Source organism: Thalassophryne amazonica, chromosome 2 (genome assembly GCF_902500255.1).
Source record: "Thalassophryne amazonica chromosome 2, fThaAma1.1, whole genome shotgun sequence".
Taxonomy (NCBI): Eukaryota; Metazoa; Chordata; class Actinopteri; order Batrachoidiformes; family Batrachoididae; genus Thalassophryne; species Thalassophryne amazonica.
Window position 1 is genome coordinate 86,525,590 of NC_047104.1, and position 20,116 is coordinate 86,545,705.

General features: G+C 40.1%; 1 protein-coding gene across 1 annotated transcript in view; it reads left to right on the top strand.

The window, feature by feature from the left end:
* The first annotated feature begins 2,538 nt into the window (after positions 1-2,538).
* eif3m (eukaryotic translation initiation factor 3, subunit M) overlaps positions 2,539-20,116 on the top strand; it is a 42,864-nt gene continuing 25,286 nt past the window's right edge. Inside the window, exons 1-5 of the mRNA XM_034188748.1 lie at positions 2,539-2,580; positions 9,981-10,113; positions 17,634-17,772; positions 18,573-18,696; positions 18,842-18,936. Of these exons, the coding sequence (XP_034044639.1) occupies positions 2,539-2,580; positions 9,981-10,113; positions 17,634-17,772; positions 18,573-18,696; positions 18,842-18,936 (533 nt within the window). The remainder of the gene's footprint in view (positions 2,581-9,980; positions 10,114-17,633; positions 17,773-18,572; positions 18,697-18,841; positions 18,937-20,116) is intronic.

A 20,116-nucleotide genomic window follows, 5' to 3' on the forward strand; every position in this document is an offset into this window, starting at 1 on the left:
TGAAAGTTCTCCAGATTCCTGAATCTTCTGACTATATTATGGACTATAGATGATGGAACTCCTAAATTCCTTGCAATTGAACATTGAGAAACATTGTTCTTTAAACTGTTTGACGATTTTTTTTCATGCAGTTGTTCCCCAAGTGGTGATCCTCGCCCCGTCTTTGCTTGTGAACGGCTGAACCTTTTGGGGATGCTCCTTTTACACCCAATCCTGAGTGTCCACAGTTCCCAAACACTTAATGAGTGTTGTTACAAAGAAAGGTGATGTAACACAGTGGTAAATATACCACTGTCCCAGCTTTTTTGAAACGTGTTACAGGCATCCATTTCAAAATGAACAAATATTTGCACAAAAACAATAAAGTTTATCAGTTTGAACATTAAATATCTTGTCTTTGTGGTGTATTCAATTGAATATAGGTTGAAGAGGATTTGCATATTATTGTATTCTGTTTTTATTTACATTTTACACAATGTCCCAACTTCATTGGAATTGGGGTTGTATGTCCATGTTGGATTACTGTCAGTCTTTTTCTTAAAATAACTATTTGCATGTCTCCTTGGTCTCAATGTCAACCATGTGTTAACAAACGTACACTTTGTCTGTTAAAGCTATGTAAGAGTAAGTACGCCTCTACATCTCACTTTCAAACACAGCCTCATACAACCATCCATGAAAAATCTACTTAAACTCCCAATTTTCTAATCTATAGGAATAATTTCCTATGGGTACTGCACTAGTTTATTTCAAATATGCAGAAATTGATAATATGTTGCGCAACAATTTTACAAACCAAAGTCACAGTAATACGAGCTCTATGGTAGTTGAAGGCGCAAACCGGAAATTGCACAAAAAATCTGTCCAGTGGGGAAAAAGCCACAAACCGGACAACTTTGTCTTAAAAAAGCTGTAAAAAACCACAAAGTGATGGTAGACGAAGCTGCAAACTGGTGTCACAGACCGAACGGTCCGCCCTGCCCAGAGACATCTGGCCCTGCCTCCACTGCGCATACGTCATTTCCAAAGATGCAATTTAGAACTAGAAATTGGGGGGACAAAGTGTGAGGCCCGTAGGGCCGAAGCCCATAGGCCGGGGGTCTGGGGGCCTCTTTAGGCCTCCAGAAGCCAACGGTTTCTAGATAAGCTCAGATGCATTCTGAGCATCCAGAACACTAATTTTAATGTTTTGAGTGGACACCATTTGACTTATGCAATTTGAAACTGTGGATATAAGTACTTTATTCTGATAATAGCCAGCATTGATTTTATTCACATCCTGGTGTAAGGCAGATAGCTTTTCTGATTTCCTTTTCTAACTTTCAGAATTTAGTAAATTAGCATATGGTCCATTGATACTTATGTGTAGACACTAGTCCCTAGAGGCAACTATTTTTGGTTTCAAATCTGGGCAAATGCAGTCCCAGAAAATTCCGAATGTGACAAACAAGAAACAGATGTTGTAAACAAGTCAATGTTGCTAAAAATACAAACTTGCAGTAACAAAGATACTATTCTGACATGGTTTTGCACATAAGACTGACATGGTTTGCACATAAGACTGGCATAGCATGTTTCAAGTACACACATATGTCAGAAGGTGGGGGGGACATACCATATTCTGTCCACCCTGGTTGAAAAGGTGGGGGGGGGACATGTCCCCCCTATCCCCCACCAAACTGCGCCCATGGTCATTTCAGACCACAGCAGCACATCTGAGATGGACTGTCTTCACCCAAAGTGATCAAATGGATTATTGGGATTATTAACCATCAGTTGACAAGGTGAAACCTCTTAAATCATTCTAAAGTCAGTTTTAAGCAGAAACAAGGCCGTTTTAAGCAAAAACAAGGCAATATTCCGTGACGCTTTGAAATGAGACGCGCAGTGAACGCAGCAGCTAGCAGCCTGTGTTGCTGCGTTGCTCTGATCACTTCCTGCATCTTTTATGATGAAATAATGCTGAATTTATGTGGAAATGATTGTTGTACAAAAGCTTCAGATATCTGTCACTGAGACAGATGATGACTGGATTGCAGTTTGAAGCAGAAACGAGGTAATAATCTGTGAACCCTGGCTGATGACGCATACGCAGTGAAGGCAGGGCGATTTTTAGGGGGGGACTGTTCGGTCTGCAACACTGGAAATGACATGGTGAGATGCTGACAAGCTTCACTCCTTCATGTCCATGACATATACATATTAGAATCTCAGTAATAACAAATTAACACTTAAAGTATCTACAAACTGTGATTTTTTTTTTGTAGTGGATGATATTTAAGACATTTGAAGGAGTTTTTGGAGTTTGGTTGCTATTTTATTGCTGGAGGAAAGAAGCTCAGCGGTGATGTGACTATAATATTACAATGTCAATAGCTTGACCACAAAGCGGACGACAACCAAATCTGGCAACTCAGCCTCTGTGCTTTGACCCGGAACTGCTTTGCGTCACCGGCATTGCTTCCTTTTCTTTCCGGTTAGAATTCAGCACTGGTGAGCTCGTGAGCTTCATAATCTGAGCTCAAAAATCACCGAAAAATGAGCGTCCCAGCATTTATTGATATTACAGAGGAGGATCAGGTACTACTTTAAAACGTTTAATGCTTCGTGCTGCTTGTGGATGTTTTTAATGCTATTCTCAAAAAATAGTTTAGCATGCTAATGTACTTCGTAGCTGTCAGACATGCTGATGGTGATAGTGCTGATAGTTAGCATGCTAACGATTAGCTGTTTACATGGTGGTGGTTAGCAGTTGTGCACAAAGTTAGTTGTTTAGCTCATTACAGATTGATAGTTAATTGGGTGTTGATCGGTAGCTGGTTATGTGCTTCTGTTTTTCTGGCAAACTGCTGAAGATGTGTGAAGTGTATTTCTGTTCTTTATGTCTGGGGCACACAGCATGTAGCTGTTCTGTAATAAAACAGAAATTCTCTCGTTTTTGGATTAAATGTGACAAACAACAGAACAAAAACACATATTGACAAGTAATATCGTCATCTGAACACCGTTTTTAAATTCAACGACTAAAAATAGAACGTTTACATAACTGAGCGCAATATTTGTGCCGTAAACGCAAATCTCCGCTTTTAGTTTCACCTTGTGTTCACCTGAGCGCTCCCAAAATGACAGACTATTGTGATTTCTGCTGTTTAAAATGTCAGCGAATCTGCAGTGGACAGACCGACAGGGACAGACTGCGTGTGCTACCTCACTGCGCCACAATGAAAAACGGTTGAGATGATTTTAAGTTATCAGCTGTAAATGAGCTATGATCCTCAGCACATACACTGTTTAGATTATTTCTTTATCAGACAGCTTCCACTGGAGCTCAGATGATGAAGGGTGAAGGTACAGTGCACTCAGAAAATGTTCACAGTGCTTCACCTTTTCCACATTTTGTTACAGCCTTATTCCAAAATGGAGTAATTTTTTTTTTTTTCCCCTCAAAATTCTACTCACAATACCCCATAATGAATTGCGCACGTCATCATACATCTTCTATGAGGAGTACCAAGATGGCCAATGGTGGATCGAAAGTCCGCGGATTTAACTTTTCAGTAAAAAAAAAAAAAAAAAAAAGTAAGTTTCTATCTCATATCATTAAAAAGTTATTTACAATTTAGTAAAGTTTGGTCCCAGCCGTCGTATACGATGGTGTCAGCCCCAGGGGGTTAATGGCGAATGGCAGTAATTCCCAGAACCCTTCCGGACGACCAGTGAATCTCAATGTTTCAAACCTTATCAGTAAACGAAAGTTTTTCATGCTAGAAATAAGGTCTACACAACGTGGGCTTAATAAAAAGCGTGACCGACGCAATGAAGCAGAGTTGACACATTACCACATAAACTGAGTTAAACTGAGTTGAACTGAAACGGGAGAAATGTGGGGTGAATGTAATCGCAAAGTTATTACAAACAACATCCTTATAAATTTACTTGCATGCTTTTGTCAGCCGATCAGTGCAGTGTGATGGCGAACTACAGGGGCCGGTGATAAACACATTTAAGCAGGGGTGTAAGCAGCTGTCAGTTGAATGAAGTTAGAGCTCCATCTACTGGACAAACGGTGCAACGACATTTTACATTGCCGACACAAGCACTATTTCAGTAACTGGTCTGTTTATGAGAAATGCTCTGCGTTCTTTTGGCAAAATTTCGGCCGATAGTGAGTACTTTAAAGGGTGCTTATATCGGCGATAATATCGGCTGGCCAATATATCGGTCAGGCTCTACACTGTAGGGATGGTGCCTGGTTTCCTCCAAATTTGACACCTGCCGTTCACACCAAAGAGTTCAATCTTTGTCTCATCAGACCAAAGAATTGTGTTTCTTATTATCTGAGAGTCCTTCAGGTGACTTTTGGCAAACTCCATGCAGGCTGCCATGTGCTTTTTACTGAGGAGTGGGTTCCGTCTGGCCACTGTACCATACAGACCTGATTGGTGGCTTGCTGCAAAGATGGCTGTTCTTCTGGAAAGTTCTCCTCTCTTAACAGAGGAATTCTGGAGCTCCGACGGAGTTACCGTTGGGTTCTTGGTCACCTCCCTGATTAAGGCCCTTCTGTCCTGATTGTTCAGTTTAGATGGGTGGCCAGCTCTAGGAAGAGTCCTAGTGGATCCGATCTTCTTCCATTTATGGATGATGGAGACCACTGTGCTTATTGAGACTTTCAAAGCAAAGCAATGTTTCTGTACCGTTCCCAGATTTGTGCCTCGACACAATCCTGTCTCAGAGGTCTACAGATATTTCCTTTGACTTCATACTCCATGAGCCAGTCATCAGTTTTGACCAAATTGGTACCACTTAAGGTGACAAAACGACACTTACAATCCAGTCTCAGTGTACCATGACCTACACAAAAATGTATGACAACCATGCCAGGTTGGCAGCTGTTGCCACGTAGGGGTCAATGAAGGGTTACACAGGGGTTAAAATTTAAAAATGCTCCAGTCATGTTGAAAACTAAACCACAATATCTGTCTGATCATAACAATTCCAAAAAGATATAGTTTGGATAATCTATAACTGAATGTTCTGGAGTTAATGGGTAAAAACAGTAACAATTGTGACAGGTCACTTTAAGTTTGTACAGGAGTCAAAAGTTAAAGTTGCTCCAGTTTTGGTTAAAATAAAAAAAAAGAAAAAAAGATGCAAATTATTTTTTTCTAAAACTGACCGTGGCCTCAGATTTCTAAACTGTGGGTACGGATAATCAATGACTGTTTGGTTTGTTTAGAACTGTAAGTCCCATTTTGCCACTCGGTCGTTGCCTTGCAAATAGCCAATAGGAAATTATCCACACGGCTGCCTTGCACATAGCCATTTCCTTCTAATAATTACCAGGTTACAGGCTACTGGTTAGCTGTATGTGTTACTAGTTGGCTGGTTATGCACTTGTGGTTACTTGACTTTGTGCTACTGGTTTATCTGGTTACAGGCTGAAAGCTGAGTTACACACTGGTTAGCTGACTTGATGGTTAACTGGTTACACACTGACATTTAGCTGGTGACAGCTGGCGGTTAACTGGGTACAAGCTGTTTACACGTTGATGGTTAGCAGAAATATGACACAGGCTGTGTCTCAATTAAGGGGCCACATCCTTTGAAGGGTGCTTTGATGAAGCTCTTGCCTCACAAAACCACAATGACTGAGCCAACCATTCTGAAATGAAGCTGTCCAGCCCACGGAGCATTTTGTGATTGTGTCATTAACTCATCCTAGCCCTGCTGCCACTCACCTAGTAACCTCCGGCGCTGCAAGCTAGCGTAGTGGGCGTAACCCATGGTTTCGTAATCATTTTTAATACTTATTTATACTTTACTTATTATTACTTTTGTATAACTGTACATATGAAGCCCAAATTTTATTTATTTATTTTAATTTGGGAACAGTTTTGTTTTGGAGAGAAAAAAAAACACTCAGTGACTCTTGGGATTGTTTTAGCTGCATAAGATACACCCGTTGCATCCTTTGTGTTCAAGGGAAGGAAGGCTGCATTTTTGTTTTTGTTTGTTGTTGTTGTGGTTACCTCCGCCAAGGAGGTTATGTTTTCGGTCGAGTTTGTTTGTCTGTCTGTCTGTTTGTCAGCAGGATAACTCAAAAAGTTTTGAACGGATTTTGATGAAATTTTGTGGGATGATTGGAAATGACAAGAGGAACAAGTGATTAAATTTTAGTGGTGATCTGGATCACGATCCGGATCCAGGAATTTTACAAAAATACGCAAAATTCTATTTATTTTACCATATTTTGCGGCGGCATAGTCGAATTTCTACACATCTCCGTGTCATCAAACTTCACAGAGTCCGCCATGTTTGTTTTGGTCTTCTTCTTCTTCGTCTTTGTTTGTTTTGGTCTCGCACCACGGACCACATCTGGCATCTTGGGTTGGTTATCGATAAGAAATGATTCGATCCACCGATATTAGTAGTCTTTTTGCTTAACAGTTCCCTTATCGGTCCTTCAGAGTGGCCGTTGTTTTTGAGGGTCTTTGTCTGGAAAATGATCATTTCTCTATGTTGATTGCAGACCCTGCAACAGGTCTGTAATCAACCGCTTCTGCAGATCCGCTGGGTCGTTGGACTTTATCTTAATTTTTCCCTGCTAAAACCCCAAAGAGCATATGCCTGTGATTAATATACCCTTTTATGTTAAACTGACCTATTATGGTCTTCTGAAACAGTTGATGTATTTTATAACTCAAAACGAGACCGATGCTAACACATTAGAATGTCTATGATGTTTTCAATGTTAAAATTAGCATTAGCGGTTGGCATTTCAGCATGTTTGTGTGCATTTTTTTCTGTATAATAATTAATGGCTCAGGGATGTTGTCGTTAAAGAGTCAAATGTATTAAAAATTGTAATTTTTTAAATTTATTTGTATTTATATATTAATAATAATAATAGCAACAACAACAGTAATAATAGTAATAACAACTCTTCAGAAGTGGCAAGTCCGCTTCTTAATTCCTCTCAAAGCCATTAAAATATGTCATTCGTGACTGTGAGTCACTTTTGTGCAGACTAAAGTCGCCAAGTGGGATCTTGTCTTGTGGCAGTCAAGAAACAAGAATCGTCCTCCGTTCCGTTGGCACAGCTTCAAACGCTGCGTGGCTCTCTGCTGAGACCAGTGTTGCCACAGTTACTTTGAAAAAGTAATCCAATTACTGATTACTGATTACTCCTTGAAAAAGTAACTTAGTTACTTTACTGATTACTCAATTGTAAAAGTAACTAAGTTAGATTACTAGTTACTTTTTAAGTTACTTTTCCCAGCTGCCGACAACAACCCTCTGCCACCTCAACATGACAATGATACCTGTTTTGCCAAAACTTACTTTATAGTCACCCTTTCTTGACTTCAATGAAAATAAATACTTGTTTTATAAAAAGTAAAATAAAGACCTCTTTCTTGACCTCATATTTAACTGTTGACAGCACTGTAACAGTAAAACTTGCAATTTTGAACCTACATTGTTTATAAATGTAACTATTAAATTCATTCTAGCATTTTTCTAACATTTAAATTCTCTCTAAATATTTTACTTGTCGAAATTAATATTATTTTTAGTATTAGTAGTTGTAGTAAAAAAAAGGCTTCAAAACTGGACCTTTAATCTAGGGGTGTTGTGAGGGGGGCACTTCCCTCCCCCACACCCCCATTCCATCTGGATTCGCCCCTACTTTGGCGTTTGAGTACAAAGAATGGATAACATTTATTTATGCAGAAAACGTGACCAGATTTACAGGTAAGAAAGTTTTATTGTGTTTTCACATCATGTGGTCCTCAGAAAGAGAGTTTAGGTGCATTTGAGTGGAAAATAGTGTTAGTTGTTGACGCGTCGCAGAGGATCAGCTGTTTTAACGTGCAGATACGGAGCGGCTCAGCTCTAAATAAAGGAGGAAAAAAAGTATAAAAATGTCTTTGTAAAGCTCAGTGCAGGTGTGCTGATCACCGTGCCTTAAGAGGAGACGACGAGTCGAGCAGCTGCAAAAAACCGTGGATGATAAGCTCACAGCTCACTGAAAGTGGGCAGTTCAGTCGAACCCCGACCCCCTGCCCACACTGCTATCGACCCACAATGAAAAATAATAGTAACGCACAGTGACATGGAGAAGTAACTTTAATCTGATTACTGATTTGGAAAGATTAACGCTTTAGATTACTCGTTACTAAAAAAAGTGGTCAGATTAGAGATTACTAAGTAACGCGTTACCGGCATCACTGGCTGAGACAGAGTCCATTCGGAATTAATAACTTAATAAGGAATTGCCACTTTAAATAAAATGACACCTCTTTCCAAATGCTGTAATACAGAAAATAAACTACAATTGACTAAAACGTTTTTTTCTTCCCAAAATGAGACATCCTGCATTCTCTATGAAGTAAACTGATGCTGACGTGAAGCACAGCACAACTGCAAGAGCTCAGCTCAGAGGTATGGAAAGACATTCATACCAATAATGTCTGAAAGGAAATGCTTTTGACAAAAACTACAGATTTTGTTTATTTCTATTTATATTCAGAGATCAAGGAGCCACCATGTAGAGTTTATTTAGGCCCAGAGTTTAGGGATCCAGTGACCAATTTCATATTTATTTACTTGAAGACTCACTAAAATGTTGTTGACATAGAAAACCTTTAAGGCCTACTTTTAGTACACAGAAAATTCACAAGCGGTATTGATAAGGGAATTGATAAGGAATCGGATCGATAAGCGGAATCAGTAATGGTATTGATATCGATAAAATCTTATCAATACCCATCCCTAACCACGTTCCACGGTCTCGCAGAACCTCGCACATATTGAAATGTATGTTGTCGATGCGTGGAGCATGCGTTCGGCCGTTTCCGTCATCGATCTTCTGCAATGTTCGTTAGCATCTTTAAATGCACGGGAAGCTGCAGGAAGCGAAGACGAACAAGACTCAAATCTAACAGAATGCTTTGAAATTCAAATTGAAATATGTTTAAACTACATCCACCCAAACCCGGACAACAACCAGGAAAGAGTTTTGCTAAAGGAATTGGCCAGAAGAGGAAGCTTAGTGATGATAAGTTAAGGGAGAGAGACAGGCTATATGAAAGAAACAAGAGGAAGAGAGGTTTTGTCCCAACCTGACCACAGAAATGGCCGTGCCTTGGTCATGACCAGAAGAAGAATGAGGTTTTCTGCCAAATCTGCAGGGCCTATCTGTTGTATGCTGACAAGTAAGTAAAGTATATGTTTGGTCCTGGTAGACCCTGGCTGTTTTGAAGCTGGTTTAAAAGTCTAACCAGCTTGCCTTTGTGGAAACCCCACGGTGACAGCATTAGCAAAGGAGCCAAGCATAATTTATTTTTATTTTTTTTAGATCTCTAACTCCAATCCAGACAAGGCATACTTTTTAGTTTTGATATGGACCTACATCTGTATTTTATATTTCTGACTCTGAGGGTTGCTTAAAAAATGCCCCCTAAATTTTATGGGAGTCACTATTTTTTTACACTTGAGAATACCCTCTGATAAATTCTATTTTTTAACTTCATGATCTATAGACTATTTCATGTTTTTTCTGGATTGGTTGATATTATATAGGGAGTTTTATTTGCAGTATTTCAAGGTGGAATATCATGAACTCTCACGTGCAAAACCATGGGCCAGTGCTCCCACACTGTGGGCCACTAACTTCTAAATTCTACTGGCCCTGTGGGCCAGTGGGGCAAATTGGTTTATGTCAAGCCCTGTATACTTGTGGAGCTTGGCAGCTAATTAATAAACATGTAGGCTTAACAAAGCTGCAGAGACAACTTGACCTCTTTTTTGGGGGGGAGGTTGGGGGACACTTTCCACTGGATTGGAACATCAGACATCGATGCTAACTTGTGATCAATGCTAAAAAAAAAAATAGCAGTATGTTGGCATCACGTTAGAGTATAATATTTATATATGTTGTTGCTTGCTTTTATGTCACTGAGTTTATTTTCTGTTGGTAGGCTTCAGAGCTGAGGGCCTACATCAAATCCAAAGGAGCCGAAATCTCAGAAGAAAACTCTGAAGGTGGACTTCATGTAGATCTAGCTCAGATCATTGAGGCATGTGATGTATGCCTCAAGGATGATGATAAAGGTAGGTAATCAGGGTTCCCACCAAGATTTTTTTTTTTTTTTTTTTTTTTTAGCAGAATAATGCAATGGAAAATTTATCTTAAAAAGTAGGGGGTTTGGGGGCTGCTTAGGCGGCATCTCAGTGGAGGGCCCAGGGGGCTCTGCATTATGGGCTTATAAAGGGCCTTCTTTGTCAGTCTAAATATACCAAATAGCTCTGGAATGAACTTAATTAGACCATGATATTTTTACCTTTTACACACATTTCCAAAGGCAGTAACATCAATTCTTCTTTTATTCATCTTGGCCCAGTTGTTGCAAGCAGAGTCAAAAAAAGTAAGTCCCTTCGGCTGCTCCCTAGTTTGCACTTGGGGTCGCCACAGCAAATCCAAGGTGGATCTGCATGTTGAATTGGCACAAGTTTTATGCCGGATGCCCTTCCTGACGCAACTCCACATTAAATTGGAGAAATGTGGCAGGGGTGGGATTTGAACCCGGAACCTTCTGAACTGAAACCAAGTGCATTAACCACTTGGCCACCACCCCTGCTGTTGCAAGCAGAGTCAAAGTTGAATGTTTTTGCCTCATCTCCTTCAATAGAAATCATAAGGAGGTTGTCCAGGGTTTCTTCTTTCATTCTGTTTCGGAAGGGGGTCTCGACCCTCTTCATAGTAGAAAAGCCCCTTCCACAGTCTGAAAATATAAATTACTTGATACCTCAGCCTTGAACTGACAGTCTCATCACAGTGTATGTGTATTGAGACACTACAAGTAAATGCATTTAATACGTTTTGTTTCAAGATGCTAATCATGTTATTTATAACTTAAATTTCTTCAAGTCAATCATATATGAACAGCAGGTATAATACCAGGGTAAAATAAAAATGATCATGTATGAAACTCTCTCAAAAAAAAAAAAACCCTGTTGAAAAAGGAATTACAGCAATGGTTGAAGCCAGATTCATCGTTATGATGTACAGACATCACCTTCTTCACATGGTCGGGGAGTGAGCAAATTTCAACAGAAATTGAGAGTTTTCACTTGTAAAATGAGCTACCAGTAACAGGATAATTTCATTGGTGAGGAGTTAACAAATGGTATGTAGTCATGATCACATTACTGTTGTTAGTTAGGTAAAGATTTTCAAGATATTCAAAGATTTGACATCATCAACATCATTCAGATCAAAAACTTCAAATGGAATCATCATTTTAAATCAAATGACACCTCTCTCCAAATGTTGTAATACAGACAAAACTACAACCATTCAGAACCTTTTTTTCCCCAAGTACAACCAGAGGGAGTTCATTGATGTGTGATGCGAGTTTGGTTGTACTACAAGCAATAATAATAAAAAGATAGAAATTTAATTCAAATTCATTGGTATACAAAATACCAAAAATTATATAAACGTTTGTTTTTCCCATCTAAGTGCTGTAGTACAACCAGAGGAAGTCCATTGATGTGTGATGTGAGTTTGATGGTACTACAAGCAGTAAATGTGACGTTATAGAGTTTTTAACAAAGCATTTCCTTTTACCCTGGTAATTTGTTGAGGGTCTCTGAGCTCCGGTCTCACAGCCAGCTGCATGTCAAGATCAGTGCACTTCACAAAGAATGGAGGATATCTAATTTTTTTGGGGCAAAAAAAAAAAAAACAGTTTTGGTCAGTACCTTCAATACCAATACCTTCAATATCAATACCTTCCTTTCTGCATTATAGCATTTGGAAAGATGATTCATTTAATTTAAAACAGCCATTTGTTGTTGAGGTTATTCTGGAGTGTCGAATATTTGAATATCTTTCCAACTTTACTTGGCAGAGAGCAGCAGCGTGAGCAGGAACGATGTTTAATTAGTCAAGTCCCACAACAACACACAGAGGATATTATTATTAGCATTATTAGGGCCCGAGTAGGCAACGTCCTACGAGGACCCTATTGTAATTGCACTGTTTATTATTATTATTATTATTATTATTATTTATTATTATTATTATTATCACTTTTGAAATCGAAATTTCGGCCTCTTCCCATGCTCAAAAACTCACCAAACTTTCCATAGTCATCCGGCCGGATCCGAAATTCGATATTTTGGGGGCGTCGCACATGGTCGCAGGAAAATTGTGAAATAGCGCCCCCTAGAAATTTTCAAAAACCCCTCCTCATTGGGCTTTTTTCATCGTAGCCTCACGAAATTCAGTACACTTATTTACCATGCCAGGACGCACGAAAAAGTCTCTTACTGTCATGGTGAAATATCGACAGGAAGTCGGCCATTTTGATTTTAAGTTTCGATTTTGAGCAAATTTTTGCCATTTTTGGCCATTTCCACTACTTTGAACGAACTCGTCCTAGGGATTTCATCCGATTGTCTTCAAATTTGGTCAAAATCATCACAACACAATGGTGATCAAAAGTTATCAAAAGATTCTAATTAAGTCAAAAGGCGTGGCTCCTAGGGGTCGTCAAACTTTGGCGAGTTTTTGGGAGCACGCCATTTCACTTCGAACGGCTGTCACGCCCACATACTTCATCGTAGATCCTTCAAACTTGCTGGACATGATGAGGGCTCCGCCCTGAACGTCTACATATCTTAAGTTCCCACCTGCGCCATAGTGCCCCCCGGTGGTGGCGGGAAATGTCCTATTTTTACTTTAAGAGGTCCTGATGTCACATACTTAACCCAATCAACTTCATTTCACTTCTAAAACATGCACAACAAATTGGTGAACGTAGGCGATGAACGCCGTGACTTTACGAGTAATAGCGTCCGTGTGGCGGCGTGCCGAATATTGACCATTCACCATGAAATTACGTTCTTCCTTTTGACGGCTTTAATTTTGTCACATCATCATGAAAATTGATACACAGGTCGAGCACGACAACCTCTTACAATTCATAGGGGCGTCGCCTACGGGCGGGGCAAAATGCCTCAATAGCGCCCCCTTGAAACTTTCAAAAACCCCTCCAGATAAGGGTTTTTTTGGAGTAGGGAGATGAAAATTGGTACACGTGTGACTTGCATAGACGTACAAAAAAGTCTCTTGCACCATGGGTCTACTCCAAACAGGAAGTCGGCCATTTTGAATTTTCTTCTCATTTTGGCGTGATTTCCACATGTTGTATTTGAACGAACTCCTCCTAGGGATTTTGTCCAATGCACTTCCAATTTCTTTGACAACATCCAAAGATGATACTGACCAAAAGTTATCGAAAGCTTTTCTCTATGTTGAAGGGTGTGGCCGCTATGGTGCCGTCATTTTGACCCTTTGCCATGGAACATCAAGTCATGATAACTCCTTCATGCTTTGCCTGATTGACTTGAAACTTCACATGTATTATGACGGTTGGCCCCTGAACACACCCGGCCCCTCTGTTTGTACACTGAGCACCCCCTAGTAGATGAACAATCAACATGTCATAACTCCTTGATGCATTGTGTGATTTGTTTAAAATTTTTACTGTGTGACGAGTGGTTGCCCCTGCATGCACATGCCCACATGTGGTCACAAGGGCACCCACTGGCCTGGGTAGGCGGTCGCGCGGAACGAGGGCCCGTATATGACTGCTTGCAGTCCTAGTTATTATTATTATTATTATTATTCTCACTCTTGAAATCGAAATTTCGGCCTCTTCCCATGCTCAAAAACTCACCAAGCTTTCCAAAGTCGTCCGACCGGATCCAAAATTCGATATTTTGGGGGCGTCGCACATGGTCGCAGAAAAATCGCAAATAGCGCCCCCTAGAAATTTTCAAAAACCCCTCCGCATTGGGCTTTTTTCGTCGTAGCCTCACGAAATTCGGTACACATATTTACCATGCCACGATGCACGAAAAAGTCTCTTACTGTCATGGTGAAATATCGACAGGAAGTCGGCCATTTTGATTTTAAGTTTCGATTTTGAGCAAATTTTTGCCATTTTTGGCCATTTCCACTACTTACATTTGAACGAACTCGTCCTAGGGATTTCATCCGATCGTCTTCAGATTTTGTCAAAATCATCACAACACAATGGTGATCAAAAGTTATCAAAAGATTCTAATTAAGTCAAAAGGCGTGGCTGCTAGAGGTCGTCAAACTTTGGCGAGCTTTTGGGAGCACTCCATTTTCAATCAACATGTCATAACTCCTTGATGCATTGTGTGATTTGTTTAAAATTTTAACTGTGTGATGAGTGGTTGCCCCTGCATGCACATGCCCACATGTGGTCACAAGGCCTGGGTAGGCGGTTGCGCGGAACGAGGGCCCGTATATGACTGCTTGCAGTCCTAGTTATTATTGTTTTTGCTTTACATGATGGACCGTAACTTTACTTCACATAATGGAGTGTAATGGATTGTGAGGCACGTTAATGAGGCACGAATAAAACTGTCCAGTGTGAAGAGTCCCGGTTAATGACTTTAATCAGCAGAAAGGTGAATTACAATTGACATCTTTAAATGGCTTTGATGGAGGTTGATGAATAAATTGTGGACCCGCTGCTTCCGATTCAGAAACGGGGTTCACAATCAGCATAGAGAAATGATCATTTTCCCACCCTCGCAATGTAACCGCTCAATTGCAGTGTAGTTCTTTCGGGCAGCAGCTTAATGGGCCGTTACTCTGTTGTAATGCTAGCAAGATCTATGGTAATGACAAAGACCATGTGTTTCTCACAGGTCACTTCGAGTCATGTTGTGCAGCATGCATTGTAAATATGGTGCATTGTCTTATCCATGACACCTGGGTCATTCCATGTCAATTCAATGAGGGCCTCATGCACTTTGTCTCAGATTTTCTTCAAATTTTAATCAAATATTCCCAGACTATTCAGAACAACACATCTGAAGTTTGAGGCCTGCAGGCCAAGTAGTTTCTGGGATGTGGCCAATTTAGTGTGCAAAAAAAAAATCATACATTGTGATTTCCGGATTTTTTTTTTTTTTAGATTATGTCTCTCACAGTGGACATGCACCTAAGATGAAAATTTCAGACCCCTCCATGATTTCTAAGTGGGAGAACTTGCAAAATCGCAGTGTGTTCAAATACTTATTTTCCTTACTGTAGCTGGCATTAAGGAGCCAAGAAATGGAAGGGCTTCTTTGAGTGCAATGGTATGCTTCAGTGTCTCAAACATGGATGCTCGCAATAGTCAATGTAATTTTTTCCATAGGTTGAGCATACATAAACTTCACAGTTTAGTGTCAATGTCTGTTGTTTGACTATAGTCCAAGTCTGGGTGTTCATGACAACTGCCACAGAAAATTTCAGGCCTCTAAGTCCATTATTGCTGAGATATTCTACCTTGAACAAGGCTCCAGAAATGACGGCCATAATTTTTGCCTAAAAAACGGCAGACCCCATGCACACTAAATTGGCCATATCTCAGAAACTACTTGGTCTACAGGCCTCAAACTTCAGAGGGGTTGTTCTGAATAGTCTGGGAATATTTGATTAAAATTTAAAGAAAATCTGAGGCAAAGTGCGTGAGGCCTCTCAAATATTCGTTGAATTGACATGGAATGACCCACTTTCAAACCAGGATTATCTAAGACATTCTTGTGGAGGGCACCTATGCTGTGTGTTTTCTAACTCTCCCCACTCCACCCAAAGCTAATTATCCCAGGTGTGCTCAGCCAAACAAAAGTTAAGAAACACCAGCATTAAATAAACAGATAGATATGAAAACATGCAGGACAGGGACCCTCCAGGAGCAGTCTTTGGTACCTCTGACTTAGCACAACACTAATTTCCACAGTCATGGTTTTGAGCAGCATGAGTGTTTTTATACCTGTATCGCTGAAGGAACAGCATGCGTATGTATATATATATATATATATATATATATATACACACACACACACACACACACACAGAGTGGCCTTTTATTGTGGCCAGCCTAAGGCACACCTGTGCAATAATTATGCTTTCTAATCAGCATCTTGATATGCCACACCTGTGAGGTGGGATTGATTATCTCGGCAAAGGAGAAGTGCTCACTAACACATTTAGGCAGATTTGTGAACAATATTTGAGAGAAATAGGTCTTTTGTTTAATAGAAAAATGTTTTAGATCTTGAGTTCAGCTCATGAAAAATGGGAGCAAAAACAAGTGTTGCATTTATATTTTTGTTCAGTGTACATAAGCATACCAAACAGCAAATGTCCGCTCTTCCAGGTTTCTCTGTGATCGAAGTTACACGCACGCATATATGTAGGCATGTTAATCTCATCATTGAAAATGATTGAATACACATCTCGATACACAACCAGCATACATATAGCAATACATGGCGATACTGACGATGCAGTATGATTCACCCCTATCCCCGATGCGATTTGATGTGTATTTGATGGCAATTCAATTCCTCACAATGTGATATGATGCAATTCAACATGATGCAAAGAAATTATACCAAAAATTTAAATAGAAAATAAGAAGCTGCAATTCAGTATGGTACTATGGTATTCTTCTTCTGATTCTGATAGAGGCAGAGGATTTGTTTTACTTCTTATAAGCAGCAAATTTACCAGATTCAACATTATTGAACCGGAATCAGTTCCCATGTTTGGAACCTGCTTCATCACACCGTCAGAACTTAAATAGTAAACATCACTCTCAATGAATGACTTAAAGTGAGTCAGTCATTGACAGTACCGCCTTGGCAAAAGTAATTTCAGATACTTTTCTCACCAGAGTTTTGCTGAAGGTTTACAATCTGAGGAATATCCAAGTAGAACAGCAGAGGCTGTATGGTTTAAGCAGCACAGGATTCTTAACTAGCGACCTGTGTCTTGTGAAGTTTCCTGTCTTTGGTAAAACAGCCAAAGTATCTCCAAACGCTTATTTAAATGTTTTAGGTGTGTCAGAAATCACCAACCGCTCTCGGACCTCCCTGTTTGTTGTGGTAGAAATGTGCTTTCAAGGTTCCGTCCATGTTCAAAACCAAACGCGAAGCATTTGGTGCATTCAATATGCCTTGGAAAAAAATCGATGTAAGCACTCAGCGAGCGATGCGATCACGATTTCACCTGTCAATTGAATCGATGCACACTGAATGAATCGATACACTTGCATCACACACGTTTGTATCTAGATACTGATTCATATCGATTAATCTCCACATGCCTAGTACACGGAGGCCAATTGGCTTTTAATATATAGATGATTTACCACCCCCTGCTGGAATGACATGTGAGTCCAGAATTTAATTATCAGTCTATTGTTTACTGTTGTTAGCTAAATTATCCCAAGTTTCTCCACAAATATTAGCGGTAGCAACTTTACATTTTCTCTGCTTTCATCCTTGACCCAAAATGCATAAACATACCAAACAGCAAATCTCAGCTCTCCCCAGTTTCTCTGTAATCGAAGCCATACACATACATGCACGCACGCATACATATACGCACACAGAGGCCACTTGGCTCCAAATACATAGATACAACCAAAAGGGACTACATTTCTAAAGAATCATTATAGCTGAATGTGACAGTACCACTGTTTGTACTCAGCGTTTATCTTCACCCATGACCCTCTTTCTGTGTATGTCTGAAGATGTGGAGAGTGTGATGAACAGCATCGTATCTCTTCTGTTGATCCTGGAGACAGACAAACAGGAAGCTCTTATTGAAAGTCTGTGTGAGAAACTGGTGAAGTTCCGTGAAGGAGAGAGACCCTCCCTGAGGATGCAGCTGTGAGTCCTGTTACTTTTCTCTGGATGTTTTTGCAGCAGTGCATCTCATCTTACTTATGACACATGTGCATCTATACTGGTATGCCCACCCATGACTTATCTGTAGCTTAGTCACAGTAACCGCAGAAACGCCTCACACACAGTCACACTGCCTTCTTTCCTGTCCGCAATGTGCAAACTTTGTGAACATTAGCTCCTACTGTTCACTTAATAAAAGTACAGGTGAACCTCATTAACTCGTGCAAGTTGTGGTCCACAAAATTGAACTGCGAGTTATCTGAAACAGTGAGTTAATGAGGTCGACCAAAAACGTACAGTTGGCTTCATACAGTCAGGGTCCACAAATCAACCCTGAGTAAAGCAGAAACAAAAGTTACGCATATGCTTGTTAACAGGGGTTCACCTGAATTGATCATTCAAGATCAGTTCCATCTTTGATTGTGTTGATGGCTTTAATGAAAGTCAGTTAAATCATAGCACCCTTTTACCAATTAAGGAGAGTGGAATGAGGCAGTGCCCTAAGTCATATGGACATCAGTGTATATCAAAGGAGAGTGGGATGGGGGATTGCCTAGCAACAGTACTGTCAGCCACCAAGCAATCAGAAATTTCCCAGATACCATGCTAGTCTTCCAAGAATAAAAGTAATCAACAGATTCCAGATTCGTGGATTGTAAATAGGCAGTTTGACTCTTTAAACTGGTGTGTTATTGGAGTTAACGTTAATAAGAGGCAGGATCATCCAGAGAACCTTCAACTGCAAAGAGAACTCTCGTCTTTTTCATATTTTCTTGTCACAGGCTGAGTAACCTGTTTCACGGCATGGATGAGAACACACCAGTGAGGTACACAGTCTTCTGTAGCCTCATCAAGGTAGCAGCTACCTGTAATGCTATCTCCTTCATTCCAACTGACCTTGACCAGGTAAATCCACTCATTGTGTGTAACTGACAGCAGAGACTACAAACACTTCTCATTGCTCCTTATACAGTCTCTGTCTTAAACTGCAGAGACAATAAAAATGGAAGAAAAAGTTGGAATCAATGTTCACATTTGTGTTACTGGTCAGGTGCGCAAGTGGATTATCGATTGGAACTTGAACACAGAGAAGAAGCACACACTCCTGAGGCTGGTATATGAAGCACTGGTTGACTGCAAAAAAAGGTAAATGTGATTATACCCATAAAACCAAGACACGTTTTAAGACACATCTGCCTATTGGATGATGCTCAAGTACATCAAACCTAAGTTACACGTGTCATTACTGCAGCCAGATAACTGTACGAATATATATATATATATATAATATAGAATATCATGAAAAAGTTGATTTATTTCAGTAATTCCATTCAAAAAGTGGAACGTCTATATTATATTCATTTATTACACACAGACTGATATATTTCAAATGTTTATTTCTTTTGATTTTGATGATTATAACTGACAACTAATGAAAATCCCAAATTCAGTATTTCCGAAAATTAGAATATTACAAGCCCTATTCCAATGAAGTTGGGATGTTGTGTAAAATGTAAATAAAATCAGAATGCAATGATTTGTGAATCCTCTTCAACCTATATTCAATTGAATACAACACAAAGACAAGATATTTAAAGGAGACCTGCATTGAAACAAATGTGGTCAGATTTCAGAAAAGAAATAGCTGATATGTATTTATAAGACCCTTGTGAATGCAGTAAAGTAAATCTGTAAGCCCAAATTTGTAATTCAGCGGAGAAATATTAGTTTAAAAATGACAAATTTGCAGCTAACATTTAGCCCTCTGTGAAAACAGTTTGTACATCCGGATCATTTCCATGACGTCGGTGACAAGACGACACGTTCCCGCCTTCAGTCCGATCCCGCATTGAAATTGATTTTATCTCTTAGTAATGTTACTGTTATACACATCCTGGTTTCAACATCCAAAAGTAAGCTGCAATGAATGAGAGATTCAGATCCGGGGATCAGATCAGCGGGCGGCATTGACAGCGGGCGGCATTGACAGCGGGCGGCATCGACAGCGGGCGACATTATTCCCCGACGCCTCGCTCTCACTGCCCCCGATACGCTTACCAAGTGCATGCACTCGTTAAATGCTGCCGCGGCACTCACACCCCCGTGTCTGCTGTGCAACCACCTCTCTGTCTACTGAATGGAGTTGCAGCCAACTTGGCACAAGTCCAGAGACTACGCTCGCTGTTTTAATGCAGTGCGCACGGTGACACCTGTTGCTGCAAGGACAGACTTCTTGCTGCAAAATCTGCAGCGCCGCACGTCTCGGTAATCGGAGCTGCAGAGCTCCGTGGCTGCTGAGAGAGGTTTATATATTTTTAATGACTTG